The sequence below is a fragment of the Mus musculus genome, chromosome 3, assembly GCF_000001635.26.
Source record: "Mus musculus strain C57BL/6J chromosome 3, GRCm38.p6 C57BL/6J".
NCBI classification, from domain to species: Eukaryota; Metazoa; Chordata; class Mammalia; order Rodentia; family Muridae; genus Mus; species Mus musculus.
In genome coordinates, this window is record NC_000069.6 from 154,734,074 (window position 1) to 154,751,694 (window position 17,621).

The 17,621-nt window shown below is 40.8% G+C and overlaps 1 protein-coding gene across 6 annotated transcripts in view; it reads left to right on the forward strand.

Moving 5' to 3' along the window:
* Erich3 (glutamate rich 3) overlaps nucleotides 1–17,621 on the forward strand; it is a 104,060-nt gene that overhangs the window by 70,343 nt on the left and 16,096 nt on the right. For 5 of the 6 annotated variants that reach the window (XM_030252519.1, XM_030252520.1, XM_030252521.1 and 2 more), the window contains 2 exons: nucleotides 5,020–5,244; nucleotides 14,246–14,653. In XM_030252519.1, the coding sequence (XP_030108379.1) occupies nucleotides 5,020–5,244; nucleotides 14,246–14,653 (633 nt within the window). Of the gene's footprint in view, nucleotides 1–5,019; nucleotides 5,245–14,245; nucleotides 14,940–17,621 lie in introns of those variants that run through there. The other variant, NM_175176.3, reaches the window with a different exon arrangement.

Here is a 17,621-nt window from a genome sequence, read left to right on the forward strand (position 1 = left end):
TCTTCCCTTCTTGACTCCTCTCTCTACACATCCATATGTACACAGACGCAAGCACACTGAGAGACATACACTCACACACCTGCGCAGTGTAACCTAAAGTGATAGTAACAAGAATAACGTCGTCGCCAGGCTCTGAGCAGTGCGTGTTGCCAGACACTTTCCCCACTCCCTCCGCTCACTCTCACCTACGTGGAAGCATGCTCCTCTCTCCATTTTACAGTTGGAAACAGGTCTCACTCATGTGTAGACAGCATAACAGAATTCCAATCCGTACCCATGCGGATCTACTCCAAACTATTGAATCATTTACTCTGTACCAGTGTTCTCAGCTATTACAAGGCCACTTGTGATCGTGTGTTCCCTTACTTCTTGAACACGAAGGCTGGATTAGTGGAGTAGTAGCCACAGGTTCACATTCTCTATGGAAGTTCTGGCTTCAGAATCCTCTTTCTTACATTATGTTGCTGGACAAGAGTTTCAGAAATCCTGGAGGAAGTCCCAGCGCTCTGGGTCTCGTGTGTTGATGACAGAGATAATGTGGCTATTTCACTCCTAATGCTGGAACCCCACTCTCTTCTCTTTATGATCTGCCCTAGCTTTCTTTCTCCTCTGGATGGGGAATTTTAAGCCATCAGGCATCGTTGCAGCAATGGCATAGAGCTACTTCCCAGTGCTTTCCCTCATAAGACATGGGGCTTGAAAAGGATAGGCAATGGGAGGCTTCGCCGCTTTCCCTTGTTTTCCTTTCACCAACATGGTTGTGCTGTGACAGTGGCCTTTACCTCAAGGTTGCTAGGCTTTAACCGCCAATTCCATGAAGACCCCAGGAGAACTGGCAGCAAGTCACACCTCTCTGCCTGGCCTTGGCTGATCACATAGCCGGAGTGGTGTTAGGAGAGATTCTAGCAGATGCAGTGCTCCACATCTGTTCACCCAGTGCCCCTCCTCTTAAAGTGGGTATTTGAGATAACAATCTAACTGAAGAACTTGGGATAGGAGAGCAGACCTTATGAAAGGAAGGATGCTCAAACACTCACCACCAGGTCATTCCCATTTAAGCCATGAGTAGGTGACACAAAGGTATCTCTTCTTGTGTTCCAATGAAAACGGAAGGCTGGTGGCTGATGGAGGACTGAGTTTTCCTAGGGGTGATGAGTGGTTAGTACAGCGCTCTGGCAGGGTTGAATTTTTATGTTTTGAGGGGAAACATAGAAGCCTGTCAAAAATAAGATGCAGGGCTCTTTCTGTTTTCCTTGGATGCCCCTTTCCTGTCCCTGGCCTGACTGTGGCCACTGTGCTGCTCTGGTTTAGAGTGAGGTCCTCTAGTAACCTGAATTGCTCCCAAACAACAGCACTTTAATGTGATTTGTCCCGTTTAAGACCAGCTCTTCCACTGCCCCTTGACAACCTTGTTAGTGCTGATTCATATGTTCCTGATGACCTATAGATCATGGTTTGGGTTGAGTATTGCTGCTTCTAATACCACAGCTTTGTGCTAGCCATGACATGGATGAAGAAGCTGAAGCTTAGAGATGTTAAATTGCCCAGTGTCACATAGCTAAGAAATATTCTATCTGGGTATAGGACATGTCACCACCTGATCCCCAAACCCTCATATTTCAATACTATTTACTGCTTTGGATGGAATTATTACGTTACACTCATGTTCTGTCAGGCTCCTGCTTATATTGTGACTAACGGCATATAATGCAAAATAGTATATGTGTGGGGCTGAAGAGATGATGGTTCATTCAGTGGGTGAGAGAAGTTACTATGCAAGCATGAGGACCTGAGGTCAAACTCCCAGAACCCATGTAAAAACGAGGTATAGTCACAAGCACCTGAAACCCCAGGGTGGATCCTGGAGGATCCTTGAGTCCAGCAGCTAGCAGGTTCAGTGAGAGACCCTGTCTCAAAGGATAAAGATGGAGAGCAAGAAGGGATGACGAGGAAGAGAGATAGAGGAGGATACTTGTGATCTACATTCCAGTGCAAGTACTGCACAAATTCACACATGTGTACGTAGACACACATGTGCCCACACATGTGAACAACCACACATGTGCATATCTACACATATGTGTGTGCACAGCCACACACATGTGCACACTACACACACTTGCACATATACACATGCACACATACACTCACATGCATACATGTAGGCACAGCCACACAATGCACCTATACTTTTGTGCACAGACATACACATACTTACACACACACATACACACACACACACACACACACACACACACACACAGATACACTAAGTTGACTTCTAATATTTCTTTGATCTCATTTCACTTAGGTTTACTCTTCATCTGTGGAGCTTTGTCTCAAAGTGTTCCGCCAATGTCTAAAGCCACAGATCATGATGAATTCTGTACACATTTTAAAATATACATACATTCATATAACAAAATGTAGTTCATAAATTAGTCACAGAAGATTAATAGCAATAACTCCTACAACAGGATAACTATGAGAACACACGGTGAGGGTAGAGCTGAGGGTTAGCTCAGTGGTACTAAGTTTACTTAGCACTCACAAGACCCTGAGCTCAGCCTCCAGAGGATGGATGGATTCTCTAGTAATAGCTATATTTTTAATTATAGTTTAATTTCTAGGAATTTCCATGTATTATTTTCTGACTGCATTTGAGCATGGGAGAGTGAAAGCACACACAGTTAAACCAAGGATAAAGTAGGAGCTGCCCTTGGTACCATTTCACATAATTAATGATGAATTCTAACTAAAAACCCACAGTGTGAACACTCACATGTCAAAGGGAGCCACTGAGACTGCTGCAGACAGTGTGAACACTCACATGTCAAAGGGAGCCACTGAGACTGCTGCAGACAGTGTGAACACTCACATGTCAAAGGGAGCCACTGAGACTGCTGCAGACAGTGTGAACACTCACATGTCAAAGGGAGCCACTGAGACTGCTGCAGACAGTGTGAACACTCACATGTCAAAGGGAGCCACTGAGACTGCTGCAGACAGTGTGAACACTCACATGTCAAAGGGAGCCACTGAGACTGCTGCAGACAGTGTGAACACTCACATGTCAAAGGGAGCCACTGAGACTGCTGCAGACAGTGTGAACACTCACATGTCAAAGGGAGCCACTGAGACTGCTGCAGACAGTGTGAACACTCACATGTCAAAGGGAGCCACTGAGACTGCTGCAGATAGTGAGTGCACTATTTACCTACATCATATTTCCTCAACAAAGACTGGAGATTCCTTGGTGGCTGGAATTATATTACCATCATGTCTTCTCTTGAAATTTTATACTCTTTTACATAGAAATTTCTGAATTAAAGCTTATTAGTGATCAGTTATGAAGTTTCCTTGGGGGCTGGAGAGATGGCCTAGCTGTTAAGAGTGCTGGCTGCTCTTCCAGGGTACCCAGGTTCAGCTCTCACCACCTATATTGGTGGCTCACAACAACTTAAGTCCAACTGCAGAGGATCTAATGCTCCCTATGGCTTCTGTAGACACCTGTACATGTGACACACACACGTGACACACACAACATAATACACACACGTGACACACACATGTGACTCATACATGATACATACATGTGACAACATGACATATACATGTGGCACAACACAACATGACACAAAACATGACACAACACATGGCACACTATGACACATGTTATGTGTGTCACATACATGACACAAACATGTGACACAAACACATGACACATAAACATAAAAATAAAATCTTATAGAGAGAAATTGTCCTGTAACTTGCCCAGCAGTATTTGAATATGAATCATCTTACTCTCTTAGCATTTACTCTGTGTGTTGAAATGTAAGCTAAATCCTGCACCCTGCCATTTCTTCTATGGTGTTGTTTCCTGACATGTGCCATCCTGAGACGGCAGATCTCACATTAGCCATCTTGGTGTGTCCACTTTATTCTTATTTTTACCTCAATCTTGTTTTCACAAAGGTGACATTTTCTGTGGATAGGACACTCGTTTCTTTGATTGCAGAGGGTGGGCAGTTCTCAAGTCCATTACCCAGGAGGCCCCACTGAAGAAGAGCTGAAGTGTCTCGTAACTAAAACACACAAAAATTGGGAACCTTTTATTTCCTTCTATCTTTTAGCTTGAGGATAATTGTTTACTTGCTTAATTGGTTCTGCATGAGAGCCTGTTGCTGTCTGTCTTCAGTCTGCTGTCACTTTGAGATTTTAAGTTTGGGTGGTGAATTAAGAGGAAACAATTAAATATGAAAGGTGAAAAATTATAACCACGAGAGACAGCTGGAGTTTATACGATGTGACAATTTGCTTTCCCTGGTACAAATTTGCTCTGTCCCTGTAGGGAATGAAGTAAATTCGAGGCTGTGACAGCGTTGTTCTATTTCGTAGAGTTTTTATTCTTGAGTTGTAATTATTCTGTGCATTGTAGGAATGAACACTTTACACGGTTCCTGCTCTGGCTTAGCTCTAAAATCATCTTTAGAGCTTTGCTCATTGTCCATTCGGCTCTCAACATGCTATTCACAGGCTATCTCTCAGGTCCTTTGGATGTGATTAATTGAATTTTTCCACTTCACTATTAATTAGAGTGATATCCAAATATTTTGAACAATCTTCATATGAAATATGACCTCACTGGGTCTCTAGATTAACTTCTATTATTGTAACCCTGTTTTCCTCATTTTTAATTTACTTCTAATTTATTCTTTCATATAAAGCTCCCCCTTTTCCATTTGGTCACCGTGGGTAATGGTGTCCATTTGTAAATGAGCCTTTATTAGCTTCCAGCCTTGTCATTTTGGGCTTCATTTCTTTTTGTGCTGTTGTGTGTAGCTGATTGCGGTCTTTGACCATTGACTATTAGTCATCCCTGTTTCATAAATGTGTTAAAAAGCAGCAGAGAAAGACCCAGGAGCCAGAAGACAATGGAGCCAGAGATCCCATTAGAGTGAAGTAGTTGAAGCTCCCAGGCTTCTGTCTTCATTGTTACACTGAAGCTTCTTCTTTCAGACTATGAAGAAGATTTTGAGGTAGATGATGAAAAACAAGACGAGAAGGTGGATGAAGATGAGGACCAGGCTGATGACCAGATGAGTGGAGGATCCAAGACACCCACCGAAAGTGAAAAAGACAACCGGAACCCCGAAAAGAAAATTGAAACCTCTTCAGAGAAGGCCCATGACAGTGAGAATGAGGATACTGGATGCTCGGACAGCGAAGAGGATGACAGACAAGGCAGGTGGCAGAGTGTGGTACACTGTGAGGGGAGCTCACCTTTCCTTTTAAGGAAGACAGATGTGTGACTGCCTAACCCAAGAGTCCCAGCCAGCCACCCCTCAGTGCACTTCTGAATTGCAGAGTTGTTTCTTCGTCAGCGTGTTTTCCTTAGTTTGGGGAACTTTAGCAAGATGTCAGATTAGGCTTGTGGTGACTCAGTTAAAAAGTTACTACATCCTTTTATCTCAAAATATTTCAGTACACACACACACACACACACACACACACACACACACACACACGCCCTCACATGTCTATACACAAAGTAGCTCCTGTAAAAGGCTTGGGTGGTTTGCAGAAAGATAGCGAGGCAGGCTGGCCTTTCGGGTAACAGCTTTACTGGAGGAGGTACCACTGAGGTAAAGTCCACAGTGTGGCAGGAGTTCTGAGTGAAGGTCCCCTCACAGTTTTCAGGGATCCTAGGTCATATGATTCCTGGGTAACACACGATACCTGCCCGAAGCCAGACTGACTCTGACTACTGGCTCAGACAGCGGGAGGAAGGACAACTTTTCAGCCCATTAGTGTGTCCATGGTGCTGCACACGCTGCCATGCTCCCTGTGCTCCTGATTGCGCTGGGAATCCTAAAAACCCGTTGGGACATTGAGACTGACAGAGAGTGGCTCATAGGCAGTCTGTATCAGTTGGGTGCCTGTCATTTCCCTGTGACAGTAAGAATGGCAGGGTCAGCTCTGAGGGTAGAGAACGAAGCTGCTGCATGTGAGCCTGGCCTGAGGAGCCCCTAACCCCAAGCTCAGCAGCTTCTGTTTACTAAATGGCTTCTAATAGCTTTGGGTACTTATCTCTTTTTATTTCTTTTTAATTCTGCTATGATCAGAGGATGCAGGCCTACTCAGTTCATAGAACAGTCTGTGGTTTCTTTAAAATCTTTCCACTTAAGATAGCTGTAAGTGTTCAAAGGAACAATAAAGGTCACTTTTGGCAGGGAAGGACTTTTTAAAAGATTGTAATTGACTTACATTTCTCTATTTTGTTGGATACTCGTATTTGGTTTATGATCTGTGGCCTTTGTCTGAAGATTTTCTCTTGGCACTTCTTGGCTTTTATCAATAATAATAATAACAATAATTCTTACATATTTAAGTCTGCATGGCTCTGAAATTTATAACTTGAGAATTAGGTCACATTTGGTGACTTTTTGAATTGATAACATTTTAAAATATTCCTTTTTATTCCAAAGTATTTTCTACATAAAATTATCAAGTCTTGAATTTGGGAATTATTTAGATAGTCTAAAAGGAATTAAGTAATCGATTTCATTCTGGGAAAATATTTAGTTAACAATTCCACTTTCTTAAACTACAATTTAAGAAAACTTGTTCTAATATTTAATGTATGTGTATTTAAAGCAAACCCAGGAGATTTATGTAGGGTAAAAGAGAAAATGGTTTTGTTTCAAAACCAAAATGGGTTCATGAGTATGACAACAACAACATATTTAAACTAAACTCTTCAATGGCTAAGGTAAGGAGTAAATGAAATATAATTTTAAAAATCAGAATGAAGTTAACTCAGTATATTTGCAAATGAGATCAACATTCATATTTATTACAATGTCAAGCATTACAGTATTGTAATATATTGAAATGTTCTATAATTTCTGTTATTTACACTTTATATTTCTTACACTAAATACGTGTAGTAGGTAAGATCTCTTCTCAATTCGAATACACATGCTGGAGAAGTTTAGTTTATATTTCTTTGTGACACAAAACTAAATTAGTCAATAGAAAAAGTGTCATAGAAAAGAATTCACCTCAGTCGATATTCTTAAGGAAATTATCCATGCGATTTATTAATAAGCTGATTGAAAATGTATTTGGGTATAAATATAAGTGGCTCAGAATACATGTGGCTTGGGTTTTCATGCCTGTTGTAATAGTGGGAGATTATGAAGCTGTGGATATCACAAAGATTCTGTGAAGTCCTTGGCTATCAATTGTCTGAGTTTTACACTTTCTGGAGGTCACATAGATTTTCATATGTGTATGTGTGTGTGAGTGTATGTGTATGTGTGTGTATGTGTGTGTGTATGTGTGTGTGTGTGTATGTGTGTATGTGTGTGTGTGTATGTGTATGTGTATGTGTATATGTATATATTCACAAAGAGCAAGATACAGGAAGTACTTGCCTTTTTTCAAAAGGAAAGCTTTGATTATTTGTACCATAATTACTGAATAACCAAGGGTTGGGAAACTTTAATGCCAACGCCACTGCCAGTCCCTGACTGGAAAGGCATGCTGTGGAGGCAGGGAGGCGGTGCTGTAGCTCGTGAGCTGATTCCTGACTATTAGAATCCTTTTATGTGCTGAGCCCCACACTAAATATGCTGCATGAACTCCTCATTGACCCCAAACAACCTGCAGAGCAATTGCATTCCCCTTTAGCTACATTTCACAATACATAAGCTTGCAAATAGGGAAATTAAGCAAGCCCAAAGCCAGTACATAGCCAGAAAGAACTGCAATTCAGTTCCGATTGAAACCAAACCTCAAAACCTGGACTTGGTCGGAAACGTACATTTTCAAAATCCAAAAATATCCATGTACCTAAAATTCGAACAGCCTTTCAACCCAAAAGAAAAGAAGTTGTTTTTTTGTTTTTTTGTTTTTTTTGTTTTTTTTCTGGGGCGTCTGTAGCTCTGAGGCCTTTTGAATTTCCACTAACTCTGGTTTCTCATTTAGCCGGTTTTGTTTTTACAAAAGAGAAATAAATAATGATCACTTCCTAAGTCTTGCTAGATTGGCACTTGTCTCCATGCATAGATGTCCCTCCCCATCCCTAAGCTTTGTAAGGTCTCCTCCTAGTGATTCTGCTTTCCGGGGCAGCCTGAGCTAAGCCTCTAAGCCCTATCCTGTAGCAGGTCAGTTTTCAGACATTTCCATGTATTAAGTTTTGTTTCTGAAATTAGCGAAACTCATAGCAAACAAAACGCTGCTAAGGAGGCCAGGATGTGGTGTTGTTTTGCTTTTCTTCTCACAGGGATAGTATCACAAGAGGTTTTGTAGAATGCCTTCCAAAGTACTTCAAGTACTCTTGTGATCTCTGATCAATGTTCATGATATGTGGTTCTTGGTATAGTCATTGAAAAAGTTATTTAGAATTCCTGTTATTACATAGAGGCAAAATATGCAATGTTTTAGTATGGTCATAGTCATAGTCATTTCATAAATACTGGAAAATTTATGATGCAGAATTGAACTTGCCAGCTATTAGTTCTTCTCATTTCAATAATGGACTTATCCAAGTACCCTTTCAAAGACACCTTTGCATCCTGGGTGTGCACATACACTGCCACCTCAACAATGCTCTGAAATATAATCTCACCGCTTGTCTGTTCCCAGGATGTCTCCTGCCTCCTGACCCTTTATTTTAATCATGTTTCTTTGTGATGTTCAACAGTATGCCTGATAGTATGAGAAGTATAAGAGTTAGCGATTTTTATCTGGCTAGTACATAGCGCATTTATTAAAAATGACAATATCATGGTGGATTTCATGGAAAATACAGCATTTCACCTACGAATGTGTGAGAAGCATAGCTTAGGCATTGAATCCCAGACACCCGTTCATCCCTTTTATTGACATGATTAAGAAAGTTGCTGCTCGTGTTTGGATGTGTTTCATTTGAACCTGCCTGCACCTGTTCCCAGGGGCAAACAATTGCCCAGACTGTCACTCTCATGGCAAGTCAGCCCTGTTTAAACTGCCAGCTAACAATTGCACTAGCGTACTTTGATGAACACATTTTTGTGGCCCACGAGTGATGAATAGCCAACTAAGAGAGAACCCTGCTCCAGGAATGATGTGTGCAGTTTCCTGCCATTTAAAAGGAATGACAGCTGTGCTTTCTGCATTTGTGCTTGCAACCCCGGACACTAATTTGCCAGCAGAAAATGTATTGTCAAAGATGGATGCTGTAGCTCTGATGGGAAAACACAGTGTGACTAGGAATACACTTTTCATGGGCACTCTGGGTAACAATGCCTGTGAAGAGGTAAAGGCTAAGTAATTCCTCATGAGAGGGAAGGTAGGGACATCAAAGAGAGACAAGAGATCAAGGGACAGACAGTGTTGGTTCTCAGGCTGCTAAAAGAGCCAGACTGGAAGCATCTTTTTTCTTCTAAGAAAGCATTCATTTGCGTATTTTTCAATCTGATGACGTACACGTCATAGACCTAAAAATCTCAGAGTCACAAAAAATTCAATTTACTTGACATCAAGAGTTCTACCAGTTTTGGATTTTACTTACTTGAATGTATTTTTTGAGAGTTTCATATGTCCACACTATGTATTTTGATCATACTGGTTTGACTATGTATGAACTTGAAGAAAGGCACATGGCAAGGTCGCCTTCTATACTGACATTGTATTGGGCATGCTGTCACGTACTGAGCTCACAGTATATTGTGCCCACGTTTGGATGGGGGAGAGCCATAAGGAGATTACCCATGATGGATGGAAAGACTTTATGTGTAATTTTTGCATATTTATTTATTTATTTATTTATTTATTCTTAGTTTACGTGTTTGGATGTTTGCCTCCATGTATGTAAGTACATGTTGCGTGTGATTGTTGCCTGTGGAGACAAGAAAAGGCTTTGGATGGCCCTGTAACTGGAATTATAGTCACTGCTAAGTGGGTGCTGGGAACAAAAAACCCAAAAGCTCTGCAAGAACAGCAAGTGCTTCTACCTGCTGAGCCATCTCTGGTCACAGTTAGTCATTTCTTAATAACATGGTTCCTGGAGTAGGAAGTCACAGATTAAAAAAAAACTGGTTAAATTCACCATTGGGTAGTTTACACAAAAATAACATCAAATTAATTCTTTCTTTATAGTTTTGACTTTTCAAGGCATAATCTCACTATGTTTCTGAGGCTAGCCTTGAACTTGAGGTCCTTTTGACTCAGCCTCTGGGAACAGAAGCAGGGGCCACAGTACCTGGCTTCACTACACTCCTGAACCTGGATGGTACAAGTAGTGATTCTGTGACTTAGAACCGTTCCAAAGGAAGGTTGATTGACCGGATCAGTATACAAATACATAAAGGTATATAGGTGGAATGGTGTGACTTGTGATTGTTCTAATCTCAATGCTGTATTCACTACAAGGCTTAGCAGGTTCAACCAGACAGTGCAAAGGTGGCTACACACCCTGGGGCCCTTTTCTTCCTGTTGTAGCTGTATTGTCAGCAGATATGTCCTTATAAGGTAATGTATACATTTATCTCACTAGTGGATTGAAGTATTTTAGTGAGTGATAAATATTTTTTGGTGATCATATGCCTGCTTTTAGGACAAATGATTAGCTTATATATTAATTTAATTTGTATTTCCACATTTTAAATTCTCTATTCATTCTAAAACAGTGGGTTTCAACATGTAGGTCGAGCATGTGATATCATGCATGTCAGATATTCATATTATGATTCATAACAGTAGAAAAAATACAGGTATGAAGTAGCCATGAGAACAATTTTATGAGCTTCACCACAGCATGAGGAAATGTATTAAAGGGTTGCAGTGTTAGGAAGGTTAAGAGCAACTGTTCTAGAATGTTCATTAAGTACAATTACTTGTCTCATTAGGTATTGTCTGTGAACAGTTCACCTGAATCCTGATACCTGGTATGAGATATAATAGCTCACAAACTCATGAGTATCCAAGTGTCATATGTGTATGACATATATGTATGTATGATACATGTAACCATATGTCCTGGACACGGATAAAGAAGATAAAGTGTCATTCATCAAGACTTCTAAAAACTTAGTAATAAGAAAGATGCCATTAGTATCACAGCTGAAAGAGCTGTGGGCTTTACTGGGTTGGGTTCCATGGATTTGATATAAAATTTTAATCGAAAGTAATTAAGATATCTTAGATTCTAGCTTAAACAACAACAACAGAACAAGGTAAAAACCAGGACTATAAGGAACTAGCAAATTTTAAAGCATGCTCCGTACTGAGGAGTGGGGATTGTTGAAAACCCAGCTGGCTCTTGTCCCCGGTTTAAGACAGACCGTGCAGGTCCTGATGGTAAGGCAGCAACCCTTTCTGCGAGGTCTCCATGGTGCTGCTAGGGAAGTGAACAAACACCAGGTATACAGTGCAGTTATCCATCTCTTCTGCAAAGGAGAGCCAATCGATAGTCACCCAAGAAAGTGCACTCTATACAGAGGCCAAGGCACTGCTTTCTTTCCTCTGCAGAATATTTCTGGGCACATGGGATGCTCTCAGCATTTATGGGTGGTGAGTCCATGTAGTTAGTTGATATTGATAATGACACAGAAAAAGGAGAGATGGCGACTGAATGGATATCCAGGGGAAAGCAATGATTCTGCTAGGGTCTGGGATGAGTGGGGAACATGCAGTCGGCTTTGGCAGAATCTCAGACACCGAGGATGCATCCTTTCCTGGCCAAGGAAACCAGAACCACAGGACTGGGGTGGGGGAGACTTTGTGGCACAAAGGCAGGAGGCTGTTGCTTTACTATCTGCCTCCTATAGCCTTTCTATTCTAATGACAATTTCAAATATGTCCTCAAGATGGCTTTATATGAACGTTTTTTTAAAAATAAATTTTGCTTAATTTCTAAAATAAAATTAAAAAAAAAAAAAACCACAATTCATGGTGGGATTGTATGATCCCATTGTATGATCCTGAAGCTTTTTCTCTGGGCCCCATGTTACCCCAGGGCCTGTATAGAAATGGGAACAAGGAGTGAGAGTGAGTGTAAATTACATCAGGAGATGAAGGAGACATTTGGAAACGGAAATGAGTTTGTATCAGATGTCAGGTCTACTTGCCACTTCGAGGCCTCTCAGTTCCCCTTCTTTATTTACTGACCTTACTCGAAATTGAACCATGATGAGCTGTCAGCCTTTTGAAATCAGATAATATACCTAATAGAAGCTACTAAAGAATGATAGAGGGGGTGGCTATTTATTATTATGTGAATGATGCACTGAGCCCGAAGTGGGAATCATCCTACCAATAGATACCTGGTCATTACATGCAGTTCTGGGGTCTCTAAGCTAGATAAACATCATGTCTCAGTTCACGGTGCATCAGACAGAGTCATCCATGGGACCACTAATACGTATGAGTTGTTCCTCTTTAAAATTGTGTGAAGCATTTACAAGAGCTGCTGAGTGTTAGACTCAAAGTTTTTGGATTGGTAAAACAAGAGAGGTCGGTCCCCTTGAATTCTGGATGGCAGGTGCAGATGTAGAAGGGAGAGCAGGGAGCCAACGGTCCAGACGAGGGCTCTTTTGAGGTATTGAGATGTGATGAATGGCACTTAAAAGGGCCTGCTGCTTAAAGAAGCCATTCAAGCCTCACTTGTGCCTTCTTGGAAGTGTTGGTATGTCTCCATGGCTGTACTTAGAACGTTAAAATGAGCCATCGGGAGCTGGAAGAGCCAAGAGGGACAGGAGGAAGAAGAAGGAGAGGCTGGTGGTGTTATTTAGTCAGTTTTCATCATTAGCTCCACAGTAGCTGGCATAGTGTCTGTAGCTGTCACATAGTGATAGAAGAATCAGCAAGTGAACTGGAAAGCTAGGAAGCCCTGGGACGCACTTGATAGAGTCTATACTAATGTGTGGTCCCTGATACCCCACCGAGGGAAAGTATTTATAAAATGATTTCAGAGCAATTGTTTTAGAAAGCAAACACTAACTTTGTATTTCTCTCGTCTGAAGCAATGCTATGTAAGCAGGGACTTTTACACAGTGCTCTTCCTTATAGATTTTCAACGTGTGTGAATTCTTGGGAGCTTCCAAAAGGCTTGTTGGGTTCAGGTGCAAGCTATTTTTGACTACTATATGTTCCATATGTGTATATGAAAATCTGTGGCTCCATCTGGGAGTTCAGCTTGGGCCTCTGTTTTTGCTCTGTGGTCTGCTTCCTGGTTTCTGTCTCTTGTCTTCTTCAGGGATTGCCTTGGGCTACTGGAATTTCTTCACCCTTGGGCATAAAATGCCCAGAGAAACCAGGGAGTTCGTATCCTCCTAGGGTTGCTCACAGCCAATATCTCACTGGTTCAAAGTGTGAAACCCCAGCTCCCTGTTACTTTTATTATTTCCTTTTAGGACAGCTCTCCCTTCTAAAGTTCCCATGGTTTCAGTTGAGCTGTCCCTTGAGACAGATCTTAATATCTCCCATCCTTGTCTGGCTTCCTAATCCCCCTAAGACTTCCTCCTGGAGCTTGTACTCCATGTCTTCTTTGCGGGCAGCTTCCTTTTAAGATCTTGCTTATAGTGACTCTAAGAAGGCAGTATCTACCTATACACAGATCCTAAAGCCATTAACACCTCCCGACTTTGTAAATGCAGAGATGGTACCCAGACACCAGAGTGTTCTAGGATGGTAGGTTTTAAAGTAGATAAAATAATTGAAATTACTGACGTGGTTAACCAGGAGAGGAAGGAAATGTGTGTTCTTATAAAAAACAAACCCTTATTCAAAATTTCCAATAACGAAAATGTGTATAGCCGTTCTAGAAGTTCACAGAGACAAGTCAAACCTGGAGTTGGTTTTCAGTGACATGTGGTCTATTAAAAATCTTTCATTGCTCATAAGCTGGATATGGGGCACAGGTGTAGTAGCATCACTTGGGAGGTAGAAGCTGGGACACTTGGAGAATGAAGGCAGTGCAGGAGACTCCATATCAAGATAACAAGAGAAAACAAAACAAAACAAAGCAACAAAGACCCCCATAAATAAAAAAAAAAGCAAAATAAAACAAAAAACCTTGGTGGTTTATAGATCATTTTTTTCTTTTATTATGATAACACAGAATGCATTGAAAAAGTGAACAATTTCCCCTAACGTTTGTTAAAGATTTTATATGGTTATTTCCCAATATAGTTCCATGTCAGCTGATAAATTCAGGATATAACAAAAATGTTATCATTTTTTGTTTTTGTTTTTGTAGATGTTAAAACCATGTCATCAATCTCATCTAGAAGTCACCCCTACTCTAGCGAAAGTGAAGACGATTCTACAGAGGTGGGCGGGGAAGCCGACTCTGTCAGCGAAGAGGGAAGCTCCAGAAGTTCCTCTTCTCAGGATCTGCGGGAAAATGATGACCCAGGAAAACCACACTTTCCAATCGAGAAGTACTTGGAAACTGAGATCGAAGAGCAAGAAATCACCGAGGGGCATAACGGACCTTGGTTGACCGAGCTCAGCGGTATGCATGTTACTGAGGGAAAACCAACTATGGGAATCCAAGCTTTATCGGAGAGTGAACACAAGGAGCCTAGGCGGGTGGCTTCTTCAGAGGTGAGGGCTAAGAGTCAGCTCCAGAAGGAAGCAGGCCTCCCTGGGGTGGAAGAAGAGGGTAAGTACAGCCCATGAGGTGACATGCCGCTGTACCTGTGCATGGAAGCTGATTTGGTCATTGCTACTGCCAGAGCAATCGGCTGGATGATTCTGGAAGGATTCTTTATTTCCCTTTCTTCTTGTCACAGAATTACACATGTATTTTCAGCTTGCTATTTCCCTTCTATTGCATTTTAAAAATCACTTCGTCATTCTTAAATAGCTTGTTTCCTATTTTCTGTAAATTCCTTCCTATGATAATTCTATCTCAAGAATCAAATAAAACGCAATGCATGTATGAAGTCAAAGATTTGTCTGGCCTTTTAGAGATTAATACTAACATTGCTCTTTGTTCTGAATCATGTATACATTTGTATGTGCACAGCTCACATGGATGGTGCTCAGCATGTCTTATGCATGGCTGTACATTGGATATGAACTCACTACAGCTCATAAGCACTGCCATCTCTGTCCTAGGGGAAGCAGCTATTTCTTAAGAGGGTCACACTGCTGAGAACTGAACAGCCAAGGGCATTCTGCATTGGGTCAGGTGAGGTGGTTCTAGAGTTTCTAGAGACTTCTATTATTTCCCTGTCACTGTAACTTAGATTTGATAAAAAATATGAAGATCCTCCAAGATATTTCAATCTTCACTCTTAAATATTTCCTGACTCTGAGCTCTTTCACCATCCTGGGGGTTCCAGGGTACATGGGCAGGTCCTGTTTGAAGAGGGACATTTAGGATGCAGGGCAGCATGTCCCCAGGACCACAGATGCATGGGCAGCCACAGGCTGCTGCCACCTCTCAGAAGCAAGTAGGGGACTGAGCTGAGTGTGTAGACAGGTGAACTATACCTGCCTGACAGCTGCTTCTCAAAGAGCACCTTGAACTCTACCAGACCTCCAGGTCCTGCCCTTCCCTGGTTGCCCCTCCCCCTGACTATGCCACAGCCATTCTTCAGGGTTCCACGATAAATTTGTTTCACATTTTAATATTACAAAGTCCAGCTATTTTTTTAAACTTTGAGTCCTATTAATTGCTATACTTTTTAGATCTTTAAAAGTAGGAATAGTTTGTACTGAACAGTTATCTTCCTGTTGAACTGTTAATGCAATCTTGTAGTGTATCATGTTAGTATAGCCAAAACAAAAGTGTAAGGGAAACTCATACCAGAACATGTTAAGAAGGGTCAACGACGGGGCTAAGGTCATTACATATAAAATCAGAGAGAGAAAAGGAAATGGAAAATGATGAAATTACATTATAATCTCAAGATCTTTTTAAAAAGGAAAGCAAGGTTTCATGAGGACTGTGTTAAGGCTGGATTCAAGTTTAAAGGTGGGGACACAAGGCAAGGTACTTTGGATGGGTGGGGCACAAGGCAAAGTGATCTGGATTGGTGATCTACACAGGGACATGACCTGCAAGTATGCCCTCAAAAGTAGGTAGTATAAGCTAAAAATAAGCTATAAAAGATTTTATACTTTTAAATGGTCCAAAAGACCAGAGGGATTTAGTTTCTTAGGCCTATCAATCTTGGCCCTCAAATTATTCTACAAAGAGTACTGACATTTCAAAAGGATTTGTCTTATGCAAACTAAAATTTCTATTAAAATATTCTTGAAACACTTTGATAAAAATAATTAAAATCTTTGATCTTGGATTTAGTCATTATATTCTGGTATAGTATAACAGATCTAGGAAATTTAGCAAGTTACTAACAAGGAAGGCTGACATGTGGGCTGAGGACACAGCTTAATAGTTCAGAGCTTGCCCAGAGCATGGCCCTGGATTTGAGCTCCAGCATTGGAAAAACACACAGATGTGACATTGATTTTTGTCATTATTTTAATTTCAGAAAACTGGTTATTTATCTTTTTTAAAATTAGCATGCAAAGTATTAGAATTCATTATGATATTTGCATGTGCAATTTGTATTTGTTGACAGTTTTTCCCCCATCCTGGGTCCTTTCTCCCTTTTTCTGCCCAAGTCCAGAACCCACTCCATGTTTTGATGGCACACATGTTCTCTTAGCAGCTTGCTCCAATCTCTCTTTCCCTCGGGGTTTGATGAACTGTGCCTACACTCACATTTGTGTATACTCTTAACTTTATTGCTTTACTGTAATTCAAACAAAGTGATATATGGACTGTTTTTAGGATAATATTTGTTTTGAAAGTTCTTTCAGTGATAAATCACATATATTTGGAAAAAAAATGAGTGTCTGGGATTAAGGGTAATGGTTTGAGGAAAGCCCACTGTGGTTGCAGTGGAGTTGGAGAATCCTGCCACTCAGCAGATCTGCACTCTCAGGGACTCCAGAACCACCCTAGAAACTGCTCCCATTCTGTGGCCCACAGTACACAATACAGCTGCATAATATAAATATCAGCAAGGTTGGTGAGATTCTCTGTTCCTTAAGATGAGCAGAAGGCCATCTCATACTTAAGAGATTCATAACATGGGTAAAATATATTCTTAATGTCAAGTTATTGAATATATGAAAAACATATATTTGTATATATGTGCATATATTTTATGTTGCTGCTGTGTGTAGGTACATACATACACATATGTGTAAGTAATACATCTTTCAAGAACAGTACACATATTATACATATTAATGCAATGTATAGGAACATAATATATTTAAATAAGTATTTTCTTTAACTTTAATATTAGTGCTATAATAATATACTGTTACAATAAAGTCTAATAGACTAGACTTAATGTCGGAGATAACATACTAACTATGCAGTGCTTCTTGGATGAAAATCAGAGCCCTGTAGAGTTAAAACCACCATAAAGGATGGCTTGCATTGATTCTGGACACTTGAGGAAAATTTAGTCTCTTCTCTTCTCCAGTTTCCCATTTAACTTGGGTCAATCTCCTATCAGCTTCATTTCAAATCCTGCTGTACCATCTCTAAGTCTTTCTTCCCTCAGACTTTTTCTCCCCTAGCCATGCCTCATCTATCTCCTGCC